Source organism: Rissa tridactyla, chromosome 7 (assembly GCF_028500815.1).
Source record: "Rissa tridactyla isolate bRisTri1 chromosome 7, bRisTri1.patW.cur.20221130, whole genome shotgun sequence".
Taxonomy (NCBI): Eukaryota; Metazoa; Chordata; class Aves; order Charadriiformes; family Laridae; genus Rissa; species Rissa tridactyla.
In genome coordinates, this window is record NC_071472.1 from 50697362 (window position 1) to 50719300 (window position 21939).

Genomic DNA, 21939 nt, shown 5'->3' on the forward strand with positions numbered 1-21939 from the left:
GTTGGAGAAAACCTCCCTCTCTTTGAAGGTCAAATGATTTAATGTTTGACTGAAATTACAAAAAGATCAGAATAATAAAAATTATAGTGAATTCAGGACACAGCAAAAAAACGTATAAAAAAGTAACTTCCATAATAAAGCCAGTCTGGGGTCTGTGTCACTTCCTCGCTGTATAGAAAGTCTTACACCTTACTAAAGCTATCAACTAAACCTCTATTGATTTTACTTATTTAAACAATCAACTGCAGGATTACTGAATATATATTTGTTACATTTCGATTAACATCTAAGCACTGTGCCCCTACGATAATATTCATTCCAGAGATTAATATTTTATAGAGAGACCTTACTATAAAGTTAGTACATTAACTACATTCTTTTCTCAAACACAAGAGACAAATTAAGCTCCACTCTATGCTGACTACCACTCATAAAAGCTAGTTAATTTAATTGGAATATCTGGTAAAGTAAAAAAAATAAATTACAGACTGCACTGGAATACTAACAACATTTTACAGTCCATAGAATATTTATTTCTTTATTGCTCAACTCTGGTGGTTTTATTTTCTGCCCTCTATATAGAATGTTTACATCTAAGTTGTATTTGAGAGATTAGAAACTGGCTGGAAATTTGTCATTGAAAGCGGCCAAATTCTGAAAGCCCATTTAACTAAATACGTTTTAGAATGTGTGGGCAGATCCGTATGAGCATATGGGTGCACATCAGCCTATGTCAAGTGCTGTACGATGACTAGAACATACACAAAATCCCATACAGGTGAATCTAATCAGCAGTTAAATCCTGTGTCCCATCTCTAACACTGTCCAACACCACTTGATTCAGACTGCCAGAATTAAGGTTAACAGGCAATCACAAAATCCAGGTGTACAGTTCTGGACCTCCCAGTATAAGACAGACTCTGATAAACTGGAGCAAGTTGAGCCGAGGGCCACCAAGAAGGTCAGGCTGCTGGAGCAGGCAGTCTAAGAGGAGGAGCTGAGAGAAGAGAAAGCTTAAAGAGGGGGCACAACAGCAGCTTGTCAGTACCTACAAGAAGGCCACCGAGAAGATGGAACCAAGCTCCTTACTGATGTGCAGCGTGGGAAGACAAGAGACTGTGGTCATAAATTAAAACAGGGGAAGTTCTAGTTAGATATAAAGAAACAAATCAAAGAAAACAAAACAAAAAAAATCACAGAGTATAACTGAGCAGTGCCACAGGGGCCGAGAGAGGTAGGGAAATCTCCACCCTTCCTTGAAAGTTTTTGAGATTGGACAAAGTCCTAAACAGCCTGGTCTGAATGAAATCCCGCTTTGAGCGGGAGAGGTTGGACTACTGATCTCCCAACCTGAATAAACCTGTGATTACAGCTCTTCTGGGCCAGGCTGAACATCCACATGAATCCACAAGACCTTTCTTCTGAGAGTCGTCAGAAGTGAATATGAAGAGAAAAATAATCAGGAGAATTATAATGACCCATACCCCAGATTCCATTTTATGGACTTCCAGAGCTGGTAGGCAGCTTTTTCTTTATTAATATCGTGTTTTTAATTCTTGAAATAATTTAATCAGTTCTTGTTGCAGAGCTTTCTTCCATGAGTATTTCTAATTGCTTTTGGAATCTATTTACGCACAAGGCACATGTTACAACCCGTTTCAAGGAGTCTCACAATTTAATTCAACAATGCATGAGAAGTATCACAGTCTTTCATAGACATCAAACACTCCTCATTCATTGTTGAGCTCATCTTTTTTCTGATTAGAACCCCTTTTCTTTCTTATTATTTACAAAGTAATCAAGTTTGCAGTGATCACTTTGGAAAAAAAGACAGCAGTGGTAAAATCCCTTTTGGATCCATAGCAACCGATCATTTTTATCTGTTCTCTTTAAAGTTCAAATACTAGGATTAGATACAGCTAAACACGTAACACTGAGTCATTATTTAAAAACGCAATGTTGGCCTAAGAAATTATTAAGAGCATTCATAATAAACATGTTCCTTCACAGAGAGACAAGCTGCCTTATGATATGCTCACGGGCCCCATCTAAAGGCCCTTTACACCAGTCTTTCAATGGATTCCAACAGGAATCATCAGATTTTCACTGAACAATCCATTTTACTGAACATTCCATTTACTGAATAATTCCAGGCAACAATCACCTTTTCAGGTTTGCTTTTTTCCCCCCCTCACAAGCCTATACGTAGGTCTACCAACTGCTGTAACCAGAATTCACCTTCAGCCACCTACGGCAATTCATTGCTGTTCGCCTCAGCCAGGCCGCAGTCAGCCACACAGGCCAGCGGGATCCGGACACGGAGCTCGTGCAGGAGTGCACAGTTGCTTAGGATTTGGTATGGTATGCGATTTCTTATTTTGAATATATTATATCTCGTTATGACAGTTCCAGAGAAGAGAGGCTAATAACAATAAAGGGCTGCCCTCACTTGTCTATCAACAGTTATTAGATACTCTTCTTCTGAACATTTGTACTAAATTTAACTTCACATTGTTACAAAAGTTGACTCCTCCCAAATCTTTCAACATCTGTTTGATTCCCTCTCATTGAAAAACCATGCTTTTCCTCTGCTGCTGGATACACAAGAAGAAACTAGCTTAATTTGCAGCAAAGATAAAGGTTGCATTTAGGAAACCTTTCAAACTCTAAAGGTAGTGCAACACTTGAGGCAGGCAACCCAAGAAGCCGATGGAGTCTCTTTCAGTGAAGAATTTTAAGATGACAAACATTTGACAAAGATGGGCTAATTATATTTGATCTTGTCTCTGTATAAGGGGCCAAATTAGAATGGCTGTCTCGTCACATCCTGCAATGATTTCTATGATTGATGGATTCTTTTTCAAATTTCAGCTTCTGTGCATTGTGCAAATAATACTTTTACTTCAAACCACTTCAATCACTTGCTCATTCATCAGACTATAAAGTTTGTAAACACCATAATACCTAAGCGGGAGGCAGTGCATGCCATGCAAATTCTAAACATGTCTAAAGGACCTTTATGCAGTTCTAGTAAATCACAGGGTGTTTTTTTCTTTTTAAAGATAAGTATACCACTGAAATTTTGTCTTATTCTCCTTTTAAAAGTGGTCCAAATAAGCTCCTCTGAGATTTACCATTCATGCAGAGACCAGTACAGGCCAGGAAACTAGAAAGACAGAAGTTTTAAAAATGTAGTTACAGAAACAATGGCATTTACTGGACTCCCTTATTCTACTAGCTGAAGTTTGTTTTAAATGACCATGGCCAATTACTTGGCATAAACTATTTATTCCAATACGACTAATTTTCAAATGTTTTATTCAAACTAGAGAATTTGGGAGAGACGCTTTTCTTACTTTGCTTTTTTTGAGAGAGTAATGAAAGAATAATAGTTACAAAGTCTGCTGGAAAATCCTTTGATATGGAAAAAGGAAACATTATGTCCAATTAAACCTGTAAAACCAGCTTTAAACTGGGATTTTCAAAATTACTAAAATAAGAAACCTTCTTGAAAATGCCGTTATCAAAATTAATACATTTACATGTATTTTCACACAACTAAGAGTTATATCATGGAGGCAAAATAGGGCAAGTTAAGAACAAAATTATAAGCTGAACTACGAAGTTCATTGATACTTTCAACAATACATTCAATGTTACTTCAACATATTTTTAATAGAATTTCAAGTGAACACAAAAACCTGCATAGTATGTATAAACCTCCACTGGGAAAAATACTCAATTACTTTCTGCATGCATAATGACACTACATAATAATCTTAAACTTATATACCAAAGGAGTTTAAGTTTTTTAACTAGGGATTTAGTCACACTTCATCAGTATCATATTTACGTGAGCTCAGCCATACACAAGTGAAAGTTTTACTGTCAACTTACTTTGCATGTTCTGTTATTAATCCATACAAAGTCCATTGAGGTGGTCCCCAAGGTACCATCAGTTTTCAAATGTTGTGAAGAGTGTTTAAAATCTAGGCTAAGTGGATTTGCCAAGGTATGGATTTTGTCCTATGACAAGTTTAAAATGTGTAACACAATTAAAACCAATCTGTAATACCAGATACCAGCTTTAAAGATGACAGAGAGGTAACACAGGATATTAAATATGTGAACGTTATGTATCTGTATGGTTTCTACATGTAAGCATACTACAGATTTGTAATATAGGCATTGTAGAAATTATTTATATAACTACTATGACTACTGTTTTATTATTATTTGAAGCTGCAGATTCCCCAAAGGCACTAATTGAGGGCACAGCCCATCACACTGGTGTTGTCTGGACAACATGAAATGGGCTTTTAAGGGTTTGCCCTCGATAGACAAACCAGTCAAGTCTTATCTCTGTTAATGGATTTACACATCCTATAGATAAAAGATAAAACAACAAACACCACAAGCATTTATGGTATGGGGCAGCATCGTAAGCCTGCATACCATTACAAATGTTTCATGTATATTCCTATATAGCAACAGTACTTTTTAGCTCTTTAACTATTATAAAAAAATTCCCATGTACGCATCCCTCCGATTAAAGGTCTAAAAAGTAAGGGAACATGAGCTATTCTTAAAGTAAGTCACATAAAACCGAACATTTTAAAGCCATAAACTTCCCAGTCTATTAGAAATAAAGCACATTTGTATTTTAAGAGGTTTTCCAAGTGCAAGTGTGATTTACATTGTTCAGACACTTACAGTTATTATTCATTTCCGTGAAGCAATGCCCAGGAGAATGGCTTTGCATGATTCATCTTAAACTTGCGCCAGTTCTGTACTTTCTGTTTACACCTGTGTAGATGGCAGAGGTTTTGTGGTGGTTTTGTGGTTTTTTTTCCAAAGCTGTATTTTCCCTCTGAACTACCTCTACAAACACTATCCCCCTTATTTTACAAATACCTGCCATCCTTACAGAATATTTGATATATTCTACGTGTTAGCCCTAAAAAATTCTATACAGTAGTCAAGAACTATCAAGGTCATTTCCTTTAGATGAGTTATGTTTTGACTGGATTTTTCAATTTTTTTACTATGGCAACATATGGCCAATCAGAATAAGAAAATCCCATCTGTTTGCAATTGGTTTCAGCTACTATGTTTTAGTCTGCTGGTAATATTTTGCATTCTAAGCTAAGTAGGACTTAAGATAATTTTTCTTTTTTTTTTAAATAGACCTCTAGAAAGGAGAAGATTCCGAAACAGTTTTAATTCAGCAGTGATACTTTCAGCAACAATTTTAAGGTTTTTCATTCTATACTATTATCAGAATCAAAATGCATTTGTATAATAACAATAGTTCTATAAAAGATAAAAGCATGGAGGAAGTTACAAACCCACCTACAACTCTAAGTGTCTTTCATAGTTATATTATAGCCCAATACGGTGTTCATTGTGTAGAGAGATCAATAATCGTCTCAAGCTATGATTTAAAGCATTTAGAGGAAACAGCTTGTAACAAAGCATGACCGCTCTGGCATTGAAACTACATGACACGGGACTTGTCCAGCCAGCTTTGGGCGAAATTCCTCTCTCATCGTGTCTCAAGACAACTTCCTGCTAAACGCACGCCCGGGTGGGGAGAGTCGCTGGAGGAAGCAGGACTGCAAGCCCGGGCTACGTTTATTTTTACTGGATTACTTATAATCCAACACCATTGCTTCTTTCTAAAACTCTTCCATTTATATATTCGTAGGAACTTTTAGTACAACATATCACCACTTTTAAATGCAGCTAAGCTGCTTTAAGAAAAAGAAAAAAAAAAATCAAAACCGCAGTCACATTGTGATCAAATGGTATATTGACTTATTTTTTAAAAAGAGGGCAATAGTTATTATACTCAAGCTTATATTCACTACGTGGTATATTACATACCTCTACACCTTCAGAGGCAACCAACCAAGTGGTATAGCAGATGCTATGAAAGGTGACTTATGAGATTGTTACGCTTGCTAGGCATCAACGAAAACAAGTTGCATATTCACAGGACAAGGAAGTCTTTAAGATTAGTGTCTGATATGGGAGTAAATAAACCGTACACCAAACAGGAATAATAATCTAAGCATTTAAGTTATTAAACCTACTGTGCATCAAATCATCTCACCACCGTGTATGATGAAAACTTTTGAAAATAAACACCTGATAAATCATTCATGCGGAGACACAGTCAAATATAAACTTATACAACGTACACAACCAAATGAAAATTCCCGGACAGATTTATTAGCTTGTGGATGTTCCTAATTATTTGAAAAACTATAGTCTTACTACCAATAGTAACAGCAATCTGTAATAAGACTCTGAATCTCAGAAAAAAAAAGTCATTTATTGAAGAGATGAAGAATAAAAAGAGAGAGAGAATTAAAACAATCTCATAATGTAAGGCAAACATATGGTGGGCAAGGGCAGTGGTCCCTTGCATCAGCACTGTTATCCTGTCACTACCAACAAGGCGTACTATAAGTATGAACTCAAGGATACAATGCAGAAGGCATACCAGAAGGAAGGCAGGGGAAGATTTATTGCATTCAATTATTTTTGTTTAAAAGTTTCCTCTGGGGCACAAGCACGTAATATATTGTACTTTCCATTACCTGGTGCAAATGTAAAACATACCTGAAAAACACATTTCATGCTTATAACATATTAAAACAACAAGTAAGATGTCATGGCATGAGTTTGATAGATTAACTGCCAGTTACTGATGTTGTACTATATTAGTTAACAGCAAATTAATATCATCAGGCATATTTCCTCTCTTATACCTAAAAAATATTAGTACGAAAACAGAGATTCCCATAAATTCTTATCACTAGATTCTAGAGTTGGGTTTTTAATCTAACTTGGTACAAGATAAGCAGCAATTTACACATTTGTTTGCAAATGTATTACTCATAATCAAAACTTTTTCTACCTCAGATACCTTTTGCAATTTAGAGATTTTTTTTTTTTATTATAAGCCTGAAAACCTACATAAGTGTCCCCACGATTTTTTCACTGTGATACTGATTCTACTTGACACACACACACACTCTTGTACTTTATGAAGTAGCTCTCAAAGAGCATTTCAACGAATTGTACTGAGTTTACGATAACTGTCCCTACCATAAAATGAGACCAGAATCTTTCATCAACACCTTTAATTTAAATTTATGTAGCTCTGTAGATTCACTGTTATTCAAAGTAAAATAATGGGAGGCCAGCATGTTCTTACATAGACTTTATATCGCCACACTTATTTACTATAATAGCCTGACCATCTGGAACGTACTCTCATCTTATTTCATTTGTTTTGTTTTGTCCTCCAGATTTTTTTCAAAGCAAGGAAAGCAAAGAAATAAATAGAAAGCAACTTGACACAAAAAATCAGATGCACACTAAAGTCTAAAATGTTATCATGTTGAACATATGGCTAAGTTTGGTCTTTCATGCTTAGCATTCCACAGGCTCCAGGCTCCACTGGATGCACATTTCAATTACAGTTAATTGTAATAAGTGACGCATTGCTACATGCCTCTCCTGGCTCCACCTTCAGAAAAAAACCTGCAGACACATTAGTTTTGGCGAAAGCACTTCAACTTCCATTCAGACACCACTCCAAACCATGTAACAAAATGAAGCTTATTCTGATATTTGGCAGCCAAGCCCTGCAAAGCCGCAGCCCTAACCATGAGTTGGGCACATCCCCAGTCTCGCTGCAAGTCAAGCTTTCCTTAAAAGGCTCCTCTCCAGGACAGCTGTTCTTCCATATTATACATGTATATTCTCAAGTATAATCTCATGCTTCCTCTGACCTAAGAAGAACACAGTAGTGACTCTCTGGCATATTCCCCAAGTGCAAAGTTTTAAAATCAGAGTTCACAATCCACTGTCCCTGGCCCAGTGATAACCCTCACATCTAGTGATGGAAGTACATCCTTCCTTACAGCCCCAGTTTTGTGGGATCTGAAACTGCATGTCACCTCTTCGTGTGTATAACAGAAAGAAGTGGACACAGGGTTTCACTTGGATTTAAAAAAATAAAATATGCAGTAAACATTGATCAACATCTCATAATTTTTGAGAATTTTCTAGGCTTCAATCAAATTTCTCAAAGTTGTCCAAGACTCCTCACATCCTGCTCACATATACTGTCTGAATTGTAAGTTTCTCTCAAACTTTTTCTACCTCTCCCTCCAAAATAATTCACTTTCTTAATTATCAGAATACTATCCCATTGCCAGAATTAATAGGTTCAAATGTAAGTTCTCCAGCACTCTCTATTAGCAGTAGCTGGACAAGCCAGCCTTTCTAGGGGGGTAATGGCAACTACAAGTACACCCTATGTGACTGGATTAGGAGTAGTAATTCTATTTAGGGCAGCCTTTGGTCAGCAGTACAAGCCAGTGGCTGTGGCTCCAAGCAGCACTCCTGACCTTTGATTTATATATCAATTCCTGGCTTAGATTTCCATATCCTTGGCTGCTATTTCAGTTCCCGTCTGGCTCCAGAGCTTTGGCTCTTGAAACACTGGCTACAGCATGACTGCCTACAAGCCAATCCTTCACATCAGTCAAAGGATTTACTGCTTCTTCCTGGGAGTTCCAATTTGAAGAACTGTTTTGTCCCATGCATTGACAGCGTTTTGTTCAGTTACTATTTTAAATTGGGAATCATAGAAGTTTATTCCATTGTCCCGGGTTCTTTAGTTTTATTGCATAGAGTTGATATGATATAGCTGAGTTTACATTCAATAAAGCATTGAGTAATACAGAAATTTCATAGCCAAAATTCATGTTATGCATATATCATCGCCTTAGTGACATGTGCCAAAGTCACAACTCCAGTCTCTAAAACCTAGAAATAGTGTAAAATCTATGAGAATAAACTATCCATCTCTGTTTTTCAGGTTTTTAAAGTATGTTTGTATTGCTTCTTATCGTTACTGTACAGTCCTGAGTCCTAGAAGTTTAATTTAATCAAAGGAAGTTGATGTTCATACATGCTTACACACTTCTAGGAATTCAGTTGGGAACCACCCACCCACCTTACTTATCCCCACAAAGAACACTTTGGAAAATCTGGGCACTTTGTCTCCATAGCATTACCAACACAAATGAAAGCAAAACAGTTCCCAGGATGTTTAAAAGGAAGCAGGCACCTCTTTGAAGAGCACACTGTGCCCTACCTGCACCTAAGCCTTTGCTGTCATCACCGCTGGTGGTATTTCTACATTGCAAGCTTGTCTTTCAGGCTAAATTTCCACTCCATCCAAAATTCAATCTATTTTAAACATTTTTCTTATGGCTATTTTCTGTTTTCCCAGTCATCCTTACTGACATCCAAATTATTTCTCCAGCACTTTTCCCACTCCCAAATAAACTGTGATGTCTATAATCTATCTACTCCAAAACACATGGACAGGCATAAGCAGGACTACGCAGTGGAGATTGGAGTCCAAACTCTCATGCACACTAATGGACAAAGGCTGATTTAGGTTAATGTTACGCACTTAAATCACAGTAAGTTTTTAGTATTATCTGTGTGTGTCATTTCATCTATTCGTAAACTTAACAATTGAAAAAAAAATCATTAATAGAAATAAACCCCATAGAATAGAGGTAGACCTGAGCTATGTTTTTTGTAAGTTAATTTTTCAGTGGTCTAGTACGGCACCTATGGTTTAATATGGAATGCAAAGAGGAAGAATGTGGCCTCTAAACGCAAGCATTTCAACTTTTTTCTTTAGTATGCCATGAAGCACCAAAATTACTGATATTCATGTTCTTTTGCAGAAGCAGCTAAGAACACTGCTTCCCCCTCCTTTACAAAACAACTATCTATCTACAGTGTTCTAATGTAGATTAAGTTATGACAATACAAACCCAATGGAGTTCAGAGCTGTGCTACTGAAACACACAGTAATGAAGGAAGATTCAACCTCCAGCTCAGTGATGACAAGTGAGCTCTATAAACTGACATTCCTAGCTTTTGCCAAAAAGAAAATCAATAGCATCTTTAATGACTAGCAATCATCTTTAATCAAACCAAACAACTGTTGAGAACCCTCCTGTGATAGGAACGGGACTGTGTCAATATAGTAAAATATATGTTATAAAGTAGAAGAATGGGTCTACAACTCCTGCTCTAAAGCTCCGCTGCTGCCCAAGAGACAGCCGGCATGTGTAGAAATGCAGATAATAAAGTTTTGAGGGATCAGGGTTCAGTTTATTACAAAAAATATTGGTAATAAGATGATAAATAGAGAAGAGAAAAATCACACTCGAGTTATATTAATTTGTTCTATAAACCCAAATGCAGAACCAAGTAAGCATGAATGTCTATTAAATCCGTATTTTCATATTTTCCAGATCCAGACCATAACGAAGGATAGAGCAGAGGAAGTGGGTTTGATTAATTAAAAAAGAAGCAATACAAGACTGCAGCTGTTCCTGCTTAAGCACACAGCTTCAGAAAACTTCCTTCAGTTTTGCAACCTTGATCTCAAGGTGCTCCACCCTTGCTTTCCTTCAGAAGAGGATGAAGAACTTGAATAATGCTGCACAATGTACAACATGGCTAATCTTTCATTCAGAATATCTTTTGTGGTTTTTGTTTTGTTTAAATTAAAGAAATGCATTTTAAAAAGAATTTTGAGAAAAAAAATCTGGTTATAAAAAAGCATAGCTGCTGAACTAGAAAGCAAAATTGTTCTGGTAAATTTTAATTTTAATATTTTGGAGTGGTAAGCAAAAACTGTAAAAAATATACTGCATTTAGATTATTTTAAACAAAAAAGAAAGAGAAAGAAAGAAAAAGAATGTCTGTGCCTCGTTTATTTAGAGCCTAATGAGTGTTCTTAATGCAGAGGGGAAAGAAAGAAGTTCTGTTCAGGCATCCTAAAAGAGCAAGTATCAAAAAACTAGTGAAATGTGCAGCCCAGTGAAAGGTTCAGTATCTAATGATAAAAGCACAGCAGTGATTCAAAAGCAAACAAATCCTGCTAGAATGAAAAATCAATGAGCTTTGAGAAATTCTGACAATGAAAAGGTCTCTCTCCCTGTGAGATCAAGTGGAGAAGCCCCATTAACAGAGCAGCCATCTGCTTTTTCCTGCTTCTTACGTACTGTACATACTTACGCTACTTTTTCCTTCATCAATACAAGGACATTCACAGTTGAGCAAACAGGCCCAAAGCTTGGGAAAAAAGAAGAAAAAAAAAATTAAAAAATCAACTTGAGTGACACAGAACAGAGACAAAAACCAGCCTTTAAAACCAAACCAAACCAATCCAAATCCAGCACAATACTTGGAAATTAGAGAAACAACTCCTTGCTGCACACACTATCTCCAGTACCAGGGAACCCGATGAATCCGTGAGGCCCGAGCCTGACATATATCCCATCGAGGGAAATGATTATTCCCAAGCACAGAGATTAAACACTTGTGTAAATTCTTTTGTAAGAGTATCTGACACAGCAGTGGGCAAAAAGTTTCAAGAAGCCAATATCAAAGAAGCATGATTGCCCCCAATGCTGCTGAATAAACTTCGAGATGAAGGACAAATTTGTATTATTGACAAATGGCTTTATTGACCTGTCTCCTTTGATTACCCATCATGTTAGTGTCTTTCTAGACAGGGTAAATGTTTCTAATATAAAGGCTGAAATACATACTGTGGAGGAAGAAATTTTACAAGAGACATCACGTAACAAAGCGCTGGTAGATAACACAAGCTTAAAAGAGAAAGGAAGTAAAAATTCCACTCTCTTGAAGAGAAAATTGGCTCTGATTCATCCCCTGAAGGTGACACTCATAACAAAATCCAAAGCAACAAGTGGTTTGGATTTGGGGTCTGTTTTATCAACTGACAGTTGAAATCTAGCTGTAAGGAAGGAAACATTCTGGTTCCATTCATGGTAGTTCTCTTGTTGCTTTGCATGACTTTCAAAGCAACTAAATAGTTGGGAAATAAATTAATAAAAGTTAAAGAGCTCCTCATTATAATTAACATTCAGACATCTGCATTTACCAAAACACCCAAAATAAAGCTTGGTTCTTAATCACAGTCAATCATGCGGACAGTGCACTGTGGAGGAATGTAACGAATGTTTTGGCTACAGCACTAATTCTTTTCAGTGAATAAATATATTTGCTTAAGAAGTAATGCAAAACATACATATTCCTTTCCAAATTCCCCAAGTGCCTTCTCTTCTTTTCCCCTATCCTTTCCGAGAGACTGTATTTAATGGACAAACATTTCTTCAATTTAGTAGTCTTACAGCTAATTAAGAGGGTATGCCAGTTCTTTACCACTAGAATTCAGATCTGTTTCTCTTCAACAAACTTTATTCTTCAATACAATTTATACTGAAACTCTAATATGAGCAGACTGACTTTATACAATGGCTCTCAAGTTTATGACATGAGAAAAACATTTTCTCTATTACTATAAATTCTAAGGATTTATTTTAAACTAGTAAAATGGGTGTTTTAGCTCCATTGATGAACTTACATTTACAATATTGATTCACCTTTTTAAAAGCATAAGTAGTCCAATGCATCAGAAAAAACAAACCCAATCATTCACTAGCTTACGGCATACTGCATTTAAATTACAATAAAAGTAACCTTTATTTACATATATATGTATATTTTCACCCCAGAAATATCCTAGAATGTTAAAATTTGGCATGGAATATATATTTGCATCAAGGAAAATGGTATTTTAGAGTGATAAAAGGGATGACAACGGTTTAAGAGATAATAATGCCTGCTTGCGTCCCAGAAGAACAAGCTGTAACCTCTGGGTAGGGTGGTTCAAACAAAATAAAATTTACTCAAAAGACCCCTCCAAACCACTCTATAAGCTACATATTTCTTACTTTTAAAAAGAATGTACAGTACTATCATGGCTTACTACAATTTCTCAGATGATTTCCAAATGTTTCATTACTACATAGTATGGGATACAATTTCTGATCCAGATGCTTAAAAGAACAAATCTAACAAAGAAATTTAATCTGAGCTAGACTTGGCAAATTTTCCAGAAAAAAAGGAGAATGATGTTTTGGAAGCTGCTCAAACAAAAGCCAAAATGGAAATATGCCTCTTTCAACCATACCCTAGGCTGCTGTTAAAAATAAAAGGACACTTACAGTTTCCACAAGTGTGAACTGCAGCTGAGGTTTATAAAATATAAAACGTAGATGTCAAAACTGCCCAAGAATAGTTCTTTACTTTTATGTAAAGCTAAAACAACCATTTTCTACACTGCATTAAAAAAAGAAATATGAGAGGTCTTACATATACATGAAAGATTCTACATCAATTAGAATAAAAACACTCATTGATTTTAAATTATTATATCTTTAAAAATAAATCATGGAAGCATGTAAATGGTAGAAAACTGACACAAGTCCACTAAGCAATAATAACGCATGCTTCTATAGAAACTTTAATCTGACTATTTCAAAGCACTTCATGAACACAAGCTAAACGTCTGTAGAAGTTTTTTCCATCTACGTAGTAGGGAACTGTAGGACAGAGCTCAAATATGTTTGGAGTCACGTACGATTTACGTGAATTCAAATGTGCTGAGGTATTGTTTTATCTGATAGCCTTATTCCTCCTCTGAAGAAAGACATGGCTAAATCTTTGTATAGCCACACATCTATCTATAAACACCATAAAAATCTTTAAAATCTTAGCCAATTTTTTTTATTATTATTATTTCAAGCCCTTCAGAGAGGAGAAAGAACCAAATTTATCCTTGGCTCCACTTACTCCAGGCAAAGAATTTGGCCAAATGTTTGTATTCCATCAAGAGGAAGAAACTATGAACTTAAATAATAAAAATAACCAATACCACATACAAGTTACATATGGAAGAATGGTGGTAATTGTCTGTCTTTCCACCCCCCTACCTTACATTATTGCTGTATGGTTGCAATTTAAGAACTAGAAAAGTTCCCAAACTAGAATTCCTAAAGTGAACTAGCCAGACATAACTACTACAGAGAATATCCCTGCCCGCTGCATACCACGGTCTGCGCGCTCCGATATCCACCATGGAGTTTAATTATGTAAATCTATAATACTATAGTCACTTTATATAAATCAATTTTATTCTAGTTTCCTAGAAAGGAGGAATGGCTTGCAGAATCCAGAGGTATCCGATTTAGAAAACATCTGCAACAAATCTAATTCACTCTTTCATTCCACTACAGCCACTTGGCTCTTAAAGTGTGAGAAATGGCTATCACTTAGTAAACTTAGTGTCAAACTACTTGAAAGTACACTCACTCTAAAAATAAAAGAAAAGTCAAATTACAAATGTTCTTACCTACCTTGACTGGAGGTTTACATTTATAATAGAACAAAAATTTACAAGAAGGGAGAGTTTGCTATACAAAATTAATGATGAGAAGTTTAGATGCATCTAGTGAATAAAATCTCTACGGCATTCAGATGCTTTAACTACATTTATATTTTAATTACGTCACAAGGTACGGTAAAGTACAATTTAAAAAAAGACTTGAATATAATCATTTAAATGCAACGTTCAGACTCTGTGGAGCTTTTCATTTTTCCTGTGCATGATTGCAATTCTGTTTTGAATTCACACCCACAATGGCCAAGACATTTCCCATACTGATAACAAAGAGGGGTTTGTTACTGCTGATTGAGGGGTCAGTGGCAGCTGCACTGTGTGGCTGACATAATCAGTATAAAATACTTGCTTGTAACAATGGCTGCTCATTAGAATATAAAACAATCGAAATGTTGAATGTGTAATTTCAGCAGCTGCTACTGTATACATTTTCAACAACTTCTAAGCATCAGCTATCAGTGCACTAACTTTCTCCTTCACATCCCAGACCTCATTTTAGTTGTAAAAACCGTCTGTGGGATTGTACAGGTTTCAGAAGCCTGAAACGAGCCAGTATAACAATAATCCCACAAAAATAGCAATATTCTTAATCCAAACCATTCCAGGGATGCATTTTGCAATGCAGCTTCTCAAAGAGTTGCCGTAATGCAGCAGAGGAACAGACTGAGGCACAAACTGAGACCCAGGAGCAGGGGAAGGACAGAAGCTTCCCAGGACAGGCTTCCCTTCAGAGCCAGCTTCGCCTGCAAAGACAACCTGAGTTTATATAAACAAAAGTTTACTCTATTTTTGCATCAGTACTGCAAAGGAAGCACGAAAAATTGATTACGTTTTGCCACTCGCAGCTTCAGTAAGCATTGGCCTTGTCCGATGAAAGATGACTTGATTGTCAGTGCTAGGCAGACAATAAATCACAGTGCTGGCAACTGCCTCAGCACTTTAAGAAAATTTTAAAATATGTTGGGCAAGCCTAACACTAGTTTTTGGTTCCTATATTTTTTAATGTCTCTCTCTCTAAAAAAATATTTAAAGAAAACGTCTATATTTTAAAGCGAATTTCAACATAGTGGAATTCAAATAAGCCTGACAACTAAGTTAGCAGAATTTTTCTGGCAGACAGAATGCCAGCATGAGCAGGGAGGTAGGAGACTAACTGGTGCTTCATTTCTGTTATTTATCTATTAAAAAAGTAAAAAGACTACGTTAAGTGGCTCTAGAAGTCCAGTTTTGAATTTAAAGCAATCATTAGCTTATGAACACCAAACTCATCTTTCTCTCCTGCCCGTGGGATTTCTCCGAAGACCACTTTGCAGCCGTGCCCATGAGCAGGGGCTGTCACATGCCTGGCAGGCTGGTCCCCAGCCTCCTCCAGTTTAACAACGCAGTCCTAAAGCGGCAGAGGCACACGATTATGGATCTGGTACCACATGGAAATGGCAAGAAGCTATCTGTCAGAATCAGTGATAAAAACTATCCTCAAGTAAGAGCTTGTAAATGCATTTCACATCAGACGCTATGAAATCATGCTACAATACTTAGGGAAACCTACGCAGCTTGTCTCTAACCCAGACAACAAAGGAAAAATAAACTTCCATGTGGGAAAGATAACAAATTATTTCATTTAGTGGCTTCTGCTCAACCACTCTCTCTCTTGCCTGGATCTCACCTCTACTGACCAGCTTTCTCACCCATGTCTAACATCTTCTGACACTCAGCAAGCTCCACCAGAGGAGAAATGCGGCAGTTGTCAACCTACAGAAAGCTTTGCAGATACTGTCGTCTTATGCACCCCACTAACGACAGCTTAACACGCATGAAGACGTTTATGATTGATGAGAATTAAACTATGGAAAGAGAAGAAATGGAATTTTCGGAATTTGAAAATCAGATTGGGTAAGCGCTATAAATCATTATCATGAGAATATCTGGGAGAAATAACGGATTTGACGAGTAGGAGTTGGCTTCATTCCTGTGCTTTACAGACCAGTTTCTGCATCCCTCCTTGTATTGGGTTTATGGGGCAATACACTCCTTAACTAGTTAGCGGTTACTCAAGAGTTATCCCTTCTTGTTAGCGACCATGGAAATACGCATTTGTACAAGTAAAATTTTGAGTATCTGATACTATAATTCAAGAAGAGGAGGATAATTCATCTTTAAAAAGAAAAAAAAGACATCAAAAGGACTAGTAACTGCAAGATAGCACTCGGAGGTTGACATGTATTTCTCACTAAATGGGATTTAGTTTCACTTAAATATTGCTCTCAAGGAATTCATTAAAGAATAAAATATTCAGTCCCTGATACCTAGAGCTTTCAGCCTTATCAAAGAATAGTGTAAGCATGGGTATGATGACAAATACACAGAAGATTTTGCAATGACAACATGGCACGCACTAGTATCCAGAGCTATTTACTGAAACATTGTTTACTCTTCTTCCCAGAGTTAGAAACCCGTTTTTTCTTACCAAGGCCGTATGTTCAGCAAATAACGATATTTACAGAGTCTGCAAACAATCTTTTAATGAGAAAGGCAGAGGTAGCCTGCAAGTATTTTCAATGCGTTTCATACAATTCAAGCAGCAGTGTTAGTTGAAAACAGCCAGGAACGCAGGGAGGAGGAGAGAGAGAAGGAGCGAATGCATTTTTGGCTGAGTAAAAATGAACATGGTGTCAAGACTAAGTTAAGACATTCAGACAGATAATTCCTGGGACACCAATGATTCCGGCACCAGCAAAAAGCAGCAATACAAAAGACCTTTCCCAAGGTCATCTATGGCTCTTCCCTTCTGACGGTGCGCATACAGATGCTCTGAAAATATTTAATACATTTACACTTAAACTCAGGTAAGTTCCAGTATCTGGCCTGTCTGTCCCCAGTATGTTATTTCTCAGAAATTCCCAACATGCCTTATACAAGTGCTCGAGAACTGGTGCGGTGGACGTACAGGCTTTGTATGAAATAAAAATCACACACAGAAAAATAGCAGAGATTAGATTTAGTCATGATATTTAATTAAAATTGGTAACTAAAGAGATCAGTGAAACTCCAAGTAGCAGGGAAAGAAAAAATGCAGAGCAGAAAATGTCATTTCACAGGAACAGAAAAACACAGATTGTGAAGGAAAAGGAAAAGCACGGTGTCAAACCACTGCTGATACAATGGTTTGTATCAGCCTGATTTAACAATTAGCTGCAAGGCTTATGCACGCTTTTATACAAAGCGGCGTGTTTATATTCATTTGTTTTATATTACAAACATACACATCAGCGTGCAATATTATCACTGAAAATTTAGAAAGCATTTATTAAAAATTATGATAACCATGGTTGCAGAACCTCCATATGAATAGGATACCTGTGCCTGTCCACAGCAATATATTCCCAGTCATTTCAAATAATCCAAGTAAAATAAATAATTATTTCTGCAACGACACACCAACTATTCTCAATTTTTACCCTTCAAGTGATTTACCAAGTAAATATCCATATGCCCAACAGCTAAGAGTGCAATAAAGAGAATTTGGTCCCCGCAAAATTTAATTTTGATTTTCTGGAAGTGTAAGATGTGTCTGTCCTTCATAAATATTCAGTAATGATCTATTACACGTGGAGTGTTTAAAGAATAATTTACAACGAGCATGCCCAATTTATTTTAACTTGTATGAAGCACCCACCATATTTAAATGGTGGTATCAGCTGACATAAGCAACTATTTAACAACTACCAAATGCAGTTGAACTCTAAATTTATTTACTGTAAGTAATGTCAGATGAATGTTATTATCCTCCTGACTCTCAAAGATATTGTTTCAATGCTCATATATAATAAATAATTGCCAGTCACAAATACTCTTCTACAGAAATAGTCGCTCTACCGTTTAGGTTATATTGTCAACAGAAGTAACATTAAGAAAATTTAAGCTGATGTAATGGTTTTCATGGCATCTTTTTGACAACAAAGCTTGTATCTAAGATCTGACCACTCACAATTTCTAAACCAGATTATAAAGCTAAATCCACGCAAACCCTTAATGGATCAGGATTTTATTTCTAGCGCTGCAAAAACTTCAGTTGTGGCCAAGTCTTATCAGCTACAGTGGCAGACAGATTACAGAAGACGGGCCGTGGATAAGTATGAAGCACCACCAGCTTAAACCAATTACACACTTAGCACAAAGTTGTCAAACTACAGCCAAATGCCAAATCCTAACATGTAATTTCTATCATGCTAACAAATTTAAAGGAGAATTATACTGAATAGTCAGCCTGTAAGAAACGCAAAATGTGGCTGGGAAAACATATGGTAAGAAGGACAGTGTTTGGAAATATGGAAGATTTTAGTGGTGTGTAAATAAGGAAACCATACTAACTCAGGAATTACCATTGCAGAATCTACAGGATTTTTTACTAGAAGCCAACGGTTCAAACCTGCCTGCGTCTATTCACTGGCAGACATATCTATTAAATTATTTGCCAGCTGAGAGTCATTTCTTTTACAATAAGCAGCATAGTGAGAGGTAACTACAAAGCAATCCATAGCTGTCCTAATTACTCTTTATAGTCAGGAAAATGTGTGATAAAATGCATGTTTTGTGATTCACCTCCTCTGGTTTACTTGCTTTGGTGCTGTTAACCTGTAGCTCCTGATGGCCTTCTACTGTGCTCTTAAACCATATGAAAAAAATCTAGAGAGACAATCACTGTACAATTTAAGGCACATAATTAGCAATTATTTCATGCACACTTCACAATAATAATCTGTTACGTACTAAGGGAAAGAAACATTAATGAGCTACTTCTGGTGCTGCTCTGTGTACTGTGTTTGCATAATAATGAGGTCCAATCTGCTGGAAAACACATAAAGGACAAATTAATAAGGTCGTCATTTTTGTCTAATGATGCTTAATACAGTTTTAGCAATCTGCTCAAGACAAAAGACGGTCACTCAGACATAGCCGATTACGCATTCGCGTGGCAGATGAAATCTTTATTAAACAGAATGATGAATCTGATTAACATGTGATAACAAATATACAGTCTGCGAAAACGACCGTGCCACCTCCTGCAAGCATCCCTCACGTCGACTATTAAGGCTTTACTCAGATTGAGGTCAGACTGGTATTCCCGATAGGCGCATTAAGATAAAAGTTTGCCAAATGTGGTAACATGATGAACAAAACAATATCCTGTTATATAAAAGCTACTGTCTCAACAGCTGACTGTCTAATCACTTATAGCAACAACTCCTTAATAAGTTTAAAAATTTAATTGTCAAGAGTTTCACTCACCTTTTAACATATGAAAGACAATTTATTATATTAGCTAAGCTAGATCTTAAAGCACCCCGAGCCCTCTACATTTATGGTACCAGAATATTTTCTGTAAGTCCCAAAAGTACCGTCTTCCATAAAGTTGTTACCATTTCACAAAGAAGACTGCAAACAGGAATATACAATTATTTAGGGTATTTTAAGGGATATAAAAAATAACATTAACTTATATGCCACCAATTTCATATAAAGTTAATGGAGGTTTCTAGGTCAATGGCAAACACATGATGTAATTGAATTTGTAGAAATGTAGCAGTAAATTTAAAAATCTAATTTTAAATATAAATGTATAATTGATAAAAAAGTAGTTAAAAAAAAATTGTAAAAATGTAACTGATTAATCCCACCTTAAATTTAAGCCATGAAAAGACAGTGCTTCCTCTTTAAATGATTACCAAATCTAGAAGTAAATTACAGCTATTAAATCCAGTGATTCTATTTTAAGCTTGCTTTGCTATAGCAATGTGATTTCTATTACATGAACAATTCCTTGCCTTCCAGAACCAACTGTACTTGATTTACAGACAGCACATGACACAAAGTAATTTAAGATGACATATGATACCTCATGACAACGTACATGATTTAACAGAGGGTAGGCAGCAGTATAAACTACAATGTTGATTTTATCTCTACAAATACATTGCTCAACAACAGCAGGATCTTATAGTCGAGAATATATAACTGGGAGCTAAAACTGACTTAATCACAGCTTCTTCACTTTAACGCATATGCACTTGCTCTGGTATATGATAGCATATAATAAATCATCATTTTAAACCCCTTTCACTCATTCTATGTCTTCATTTACATTCATATATTCCCAATTGCAAGAAAATGACAGGCATTTGATTTAAAGCAAGGAGATGATAAAAATAAAGCTGTATTTACCTCTACCATCACTCATCCCCAGTCCATCCTACCTTTCTAGATAAGTAGCATAATTTTCACACAAAAAAACCCCAATAAAAAATAGTAGCTTCCTTCCTCACCCCACAACTCTCCCACTCAAGTCCTCTGGCACATTACTCTAGGCACCAGGCACACAGTTGCAACAGATTCAAAGCAGAGATGCCAGTTCTGACAACTGTTTCACAGGTATCTTGAAGATGATGGGATATTTTTTTCCCCAAGCCCCTCTTTCAAACAAAGACATGCATTAAGAGATTAGATGTCTCTCTACTGAAAGCCACTAGCTTTCAGAATGACTCTCCAAAGCCAGATGTGGTCTTTTTTAGCCTATGTTGCTCTTCCAGGCCTAGAAGTTTACCACAATTTCTTTCTAGTGGATAGAAATAAGTTATAAGAAAAGAATAGGAAAGGAAGGGACTTATTCAGAAAACCTGCAACAACTAACCGGGTCTTTCTAGCTAAAAGAAACAGAAGAAGTTAAACCTACAGGTAGGCTAAGAACATAACACTTGCTTATTTTACACTAACAAAACCACAACACTTTGAACCTAACACCAGCTGATTACACATGTACATTGATGCACCTGGGATGAGAGGCAGCCAGCCCCTTCTTCAGCTGCCTACCTCGCCAGCAGCATGAATAAAGCTGCTGACAGTGTGGGGTTTGCACAGCCAGCCATGGGAAGCAACAAAGAAGCGGAACACAAAGCTTCTGATTTCCTGGCAGCAGTACTGAGCCCTTGTTTCAAATATACAGAAAAAGACTGTTAAAAAGATAGAAGAAGAAATCATTATGCCTCAGAGGAACCCATTATTTCATGTTCTTTCGGTATACATTCTCTCAATGTAACATTTCATTATCGTTGATATAGAAGGAATCCTAAAATACCATGAAATCTTAGTAATAGCGTTCAAAATATCAACATTCATGGCATATAATACTTCATAGATTTTGTTCCATCATCACCCATATGACTATAGCGCATTTCAAACAGCCTGTACAGTCAATAACGATGCATGGAGGCCAAAACGTAAGGATCATATTCAGTTTTTGACAAAGTTTTAGTCTCGAAAATCTCTGACTAAATTCAATTACATTTATATCCACAGAACAAATGAAGGAAAATTCAGGAAAGGCATAGGTGTCCTAAGGTTACCTGCACAGCTCATTCAGGATGGAGCCTCACCCTCTGTTTTTATCTTAAACTAAGCCATTGCTAAAAGTACAGTAAAAGTACACATCGCTTTCTTGTCTAGATTTCAAAGAATTCTATTGAGAATGTAGTTTGCTAACGTTGTTGGAAATACAATAC

General features: G+C 36.4%; 1 protein-coding gene across 2 annotated transcripts in view; it reads right to left on the reverse strand.

The window, feature by feature from the left end:
• Nucleotides 1-21939, reverse strand: part of BRIP1 (BRCA1 interacting helicase 1) — a 118177-nt gene that overhangs the window by 25799 nt on the left and 70439 nt on the right. The window contains exon 21 of one of the 2 annotated variants that reach the window (XM_054209008.1): nucleotides 11131-11187. In XM_054209008.1, coding sequence (XP_054064983.1) covers nucleotides 11162-11187 — 26 coding nt within the window. In that variant the 3' untranslated portion in view covers nucleotides 11131-11161. Of the gene's footprint in view, nucleotides 1-10709; nucleotides 11188-21939 lie in introns of those variants that run through there. The other variant, XR_008467710.1, reaches the window with a different exon arrangement.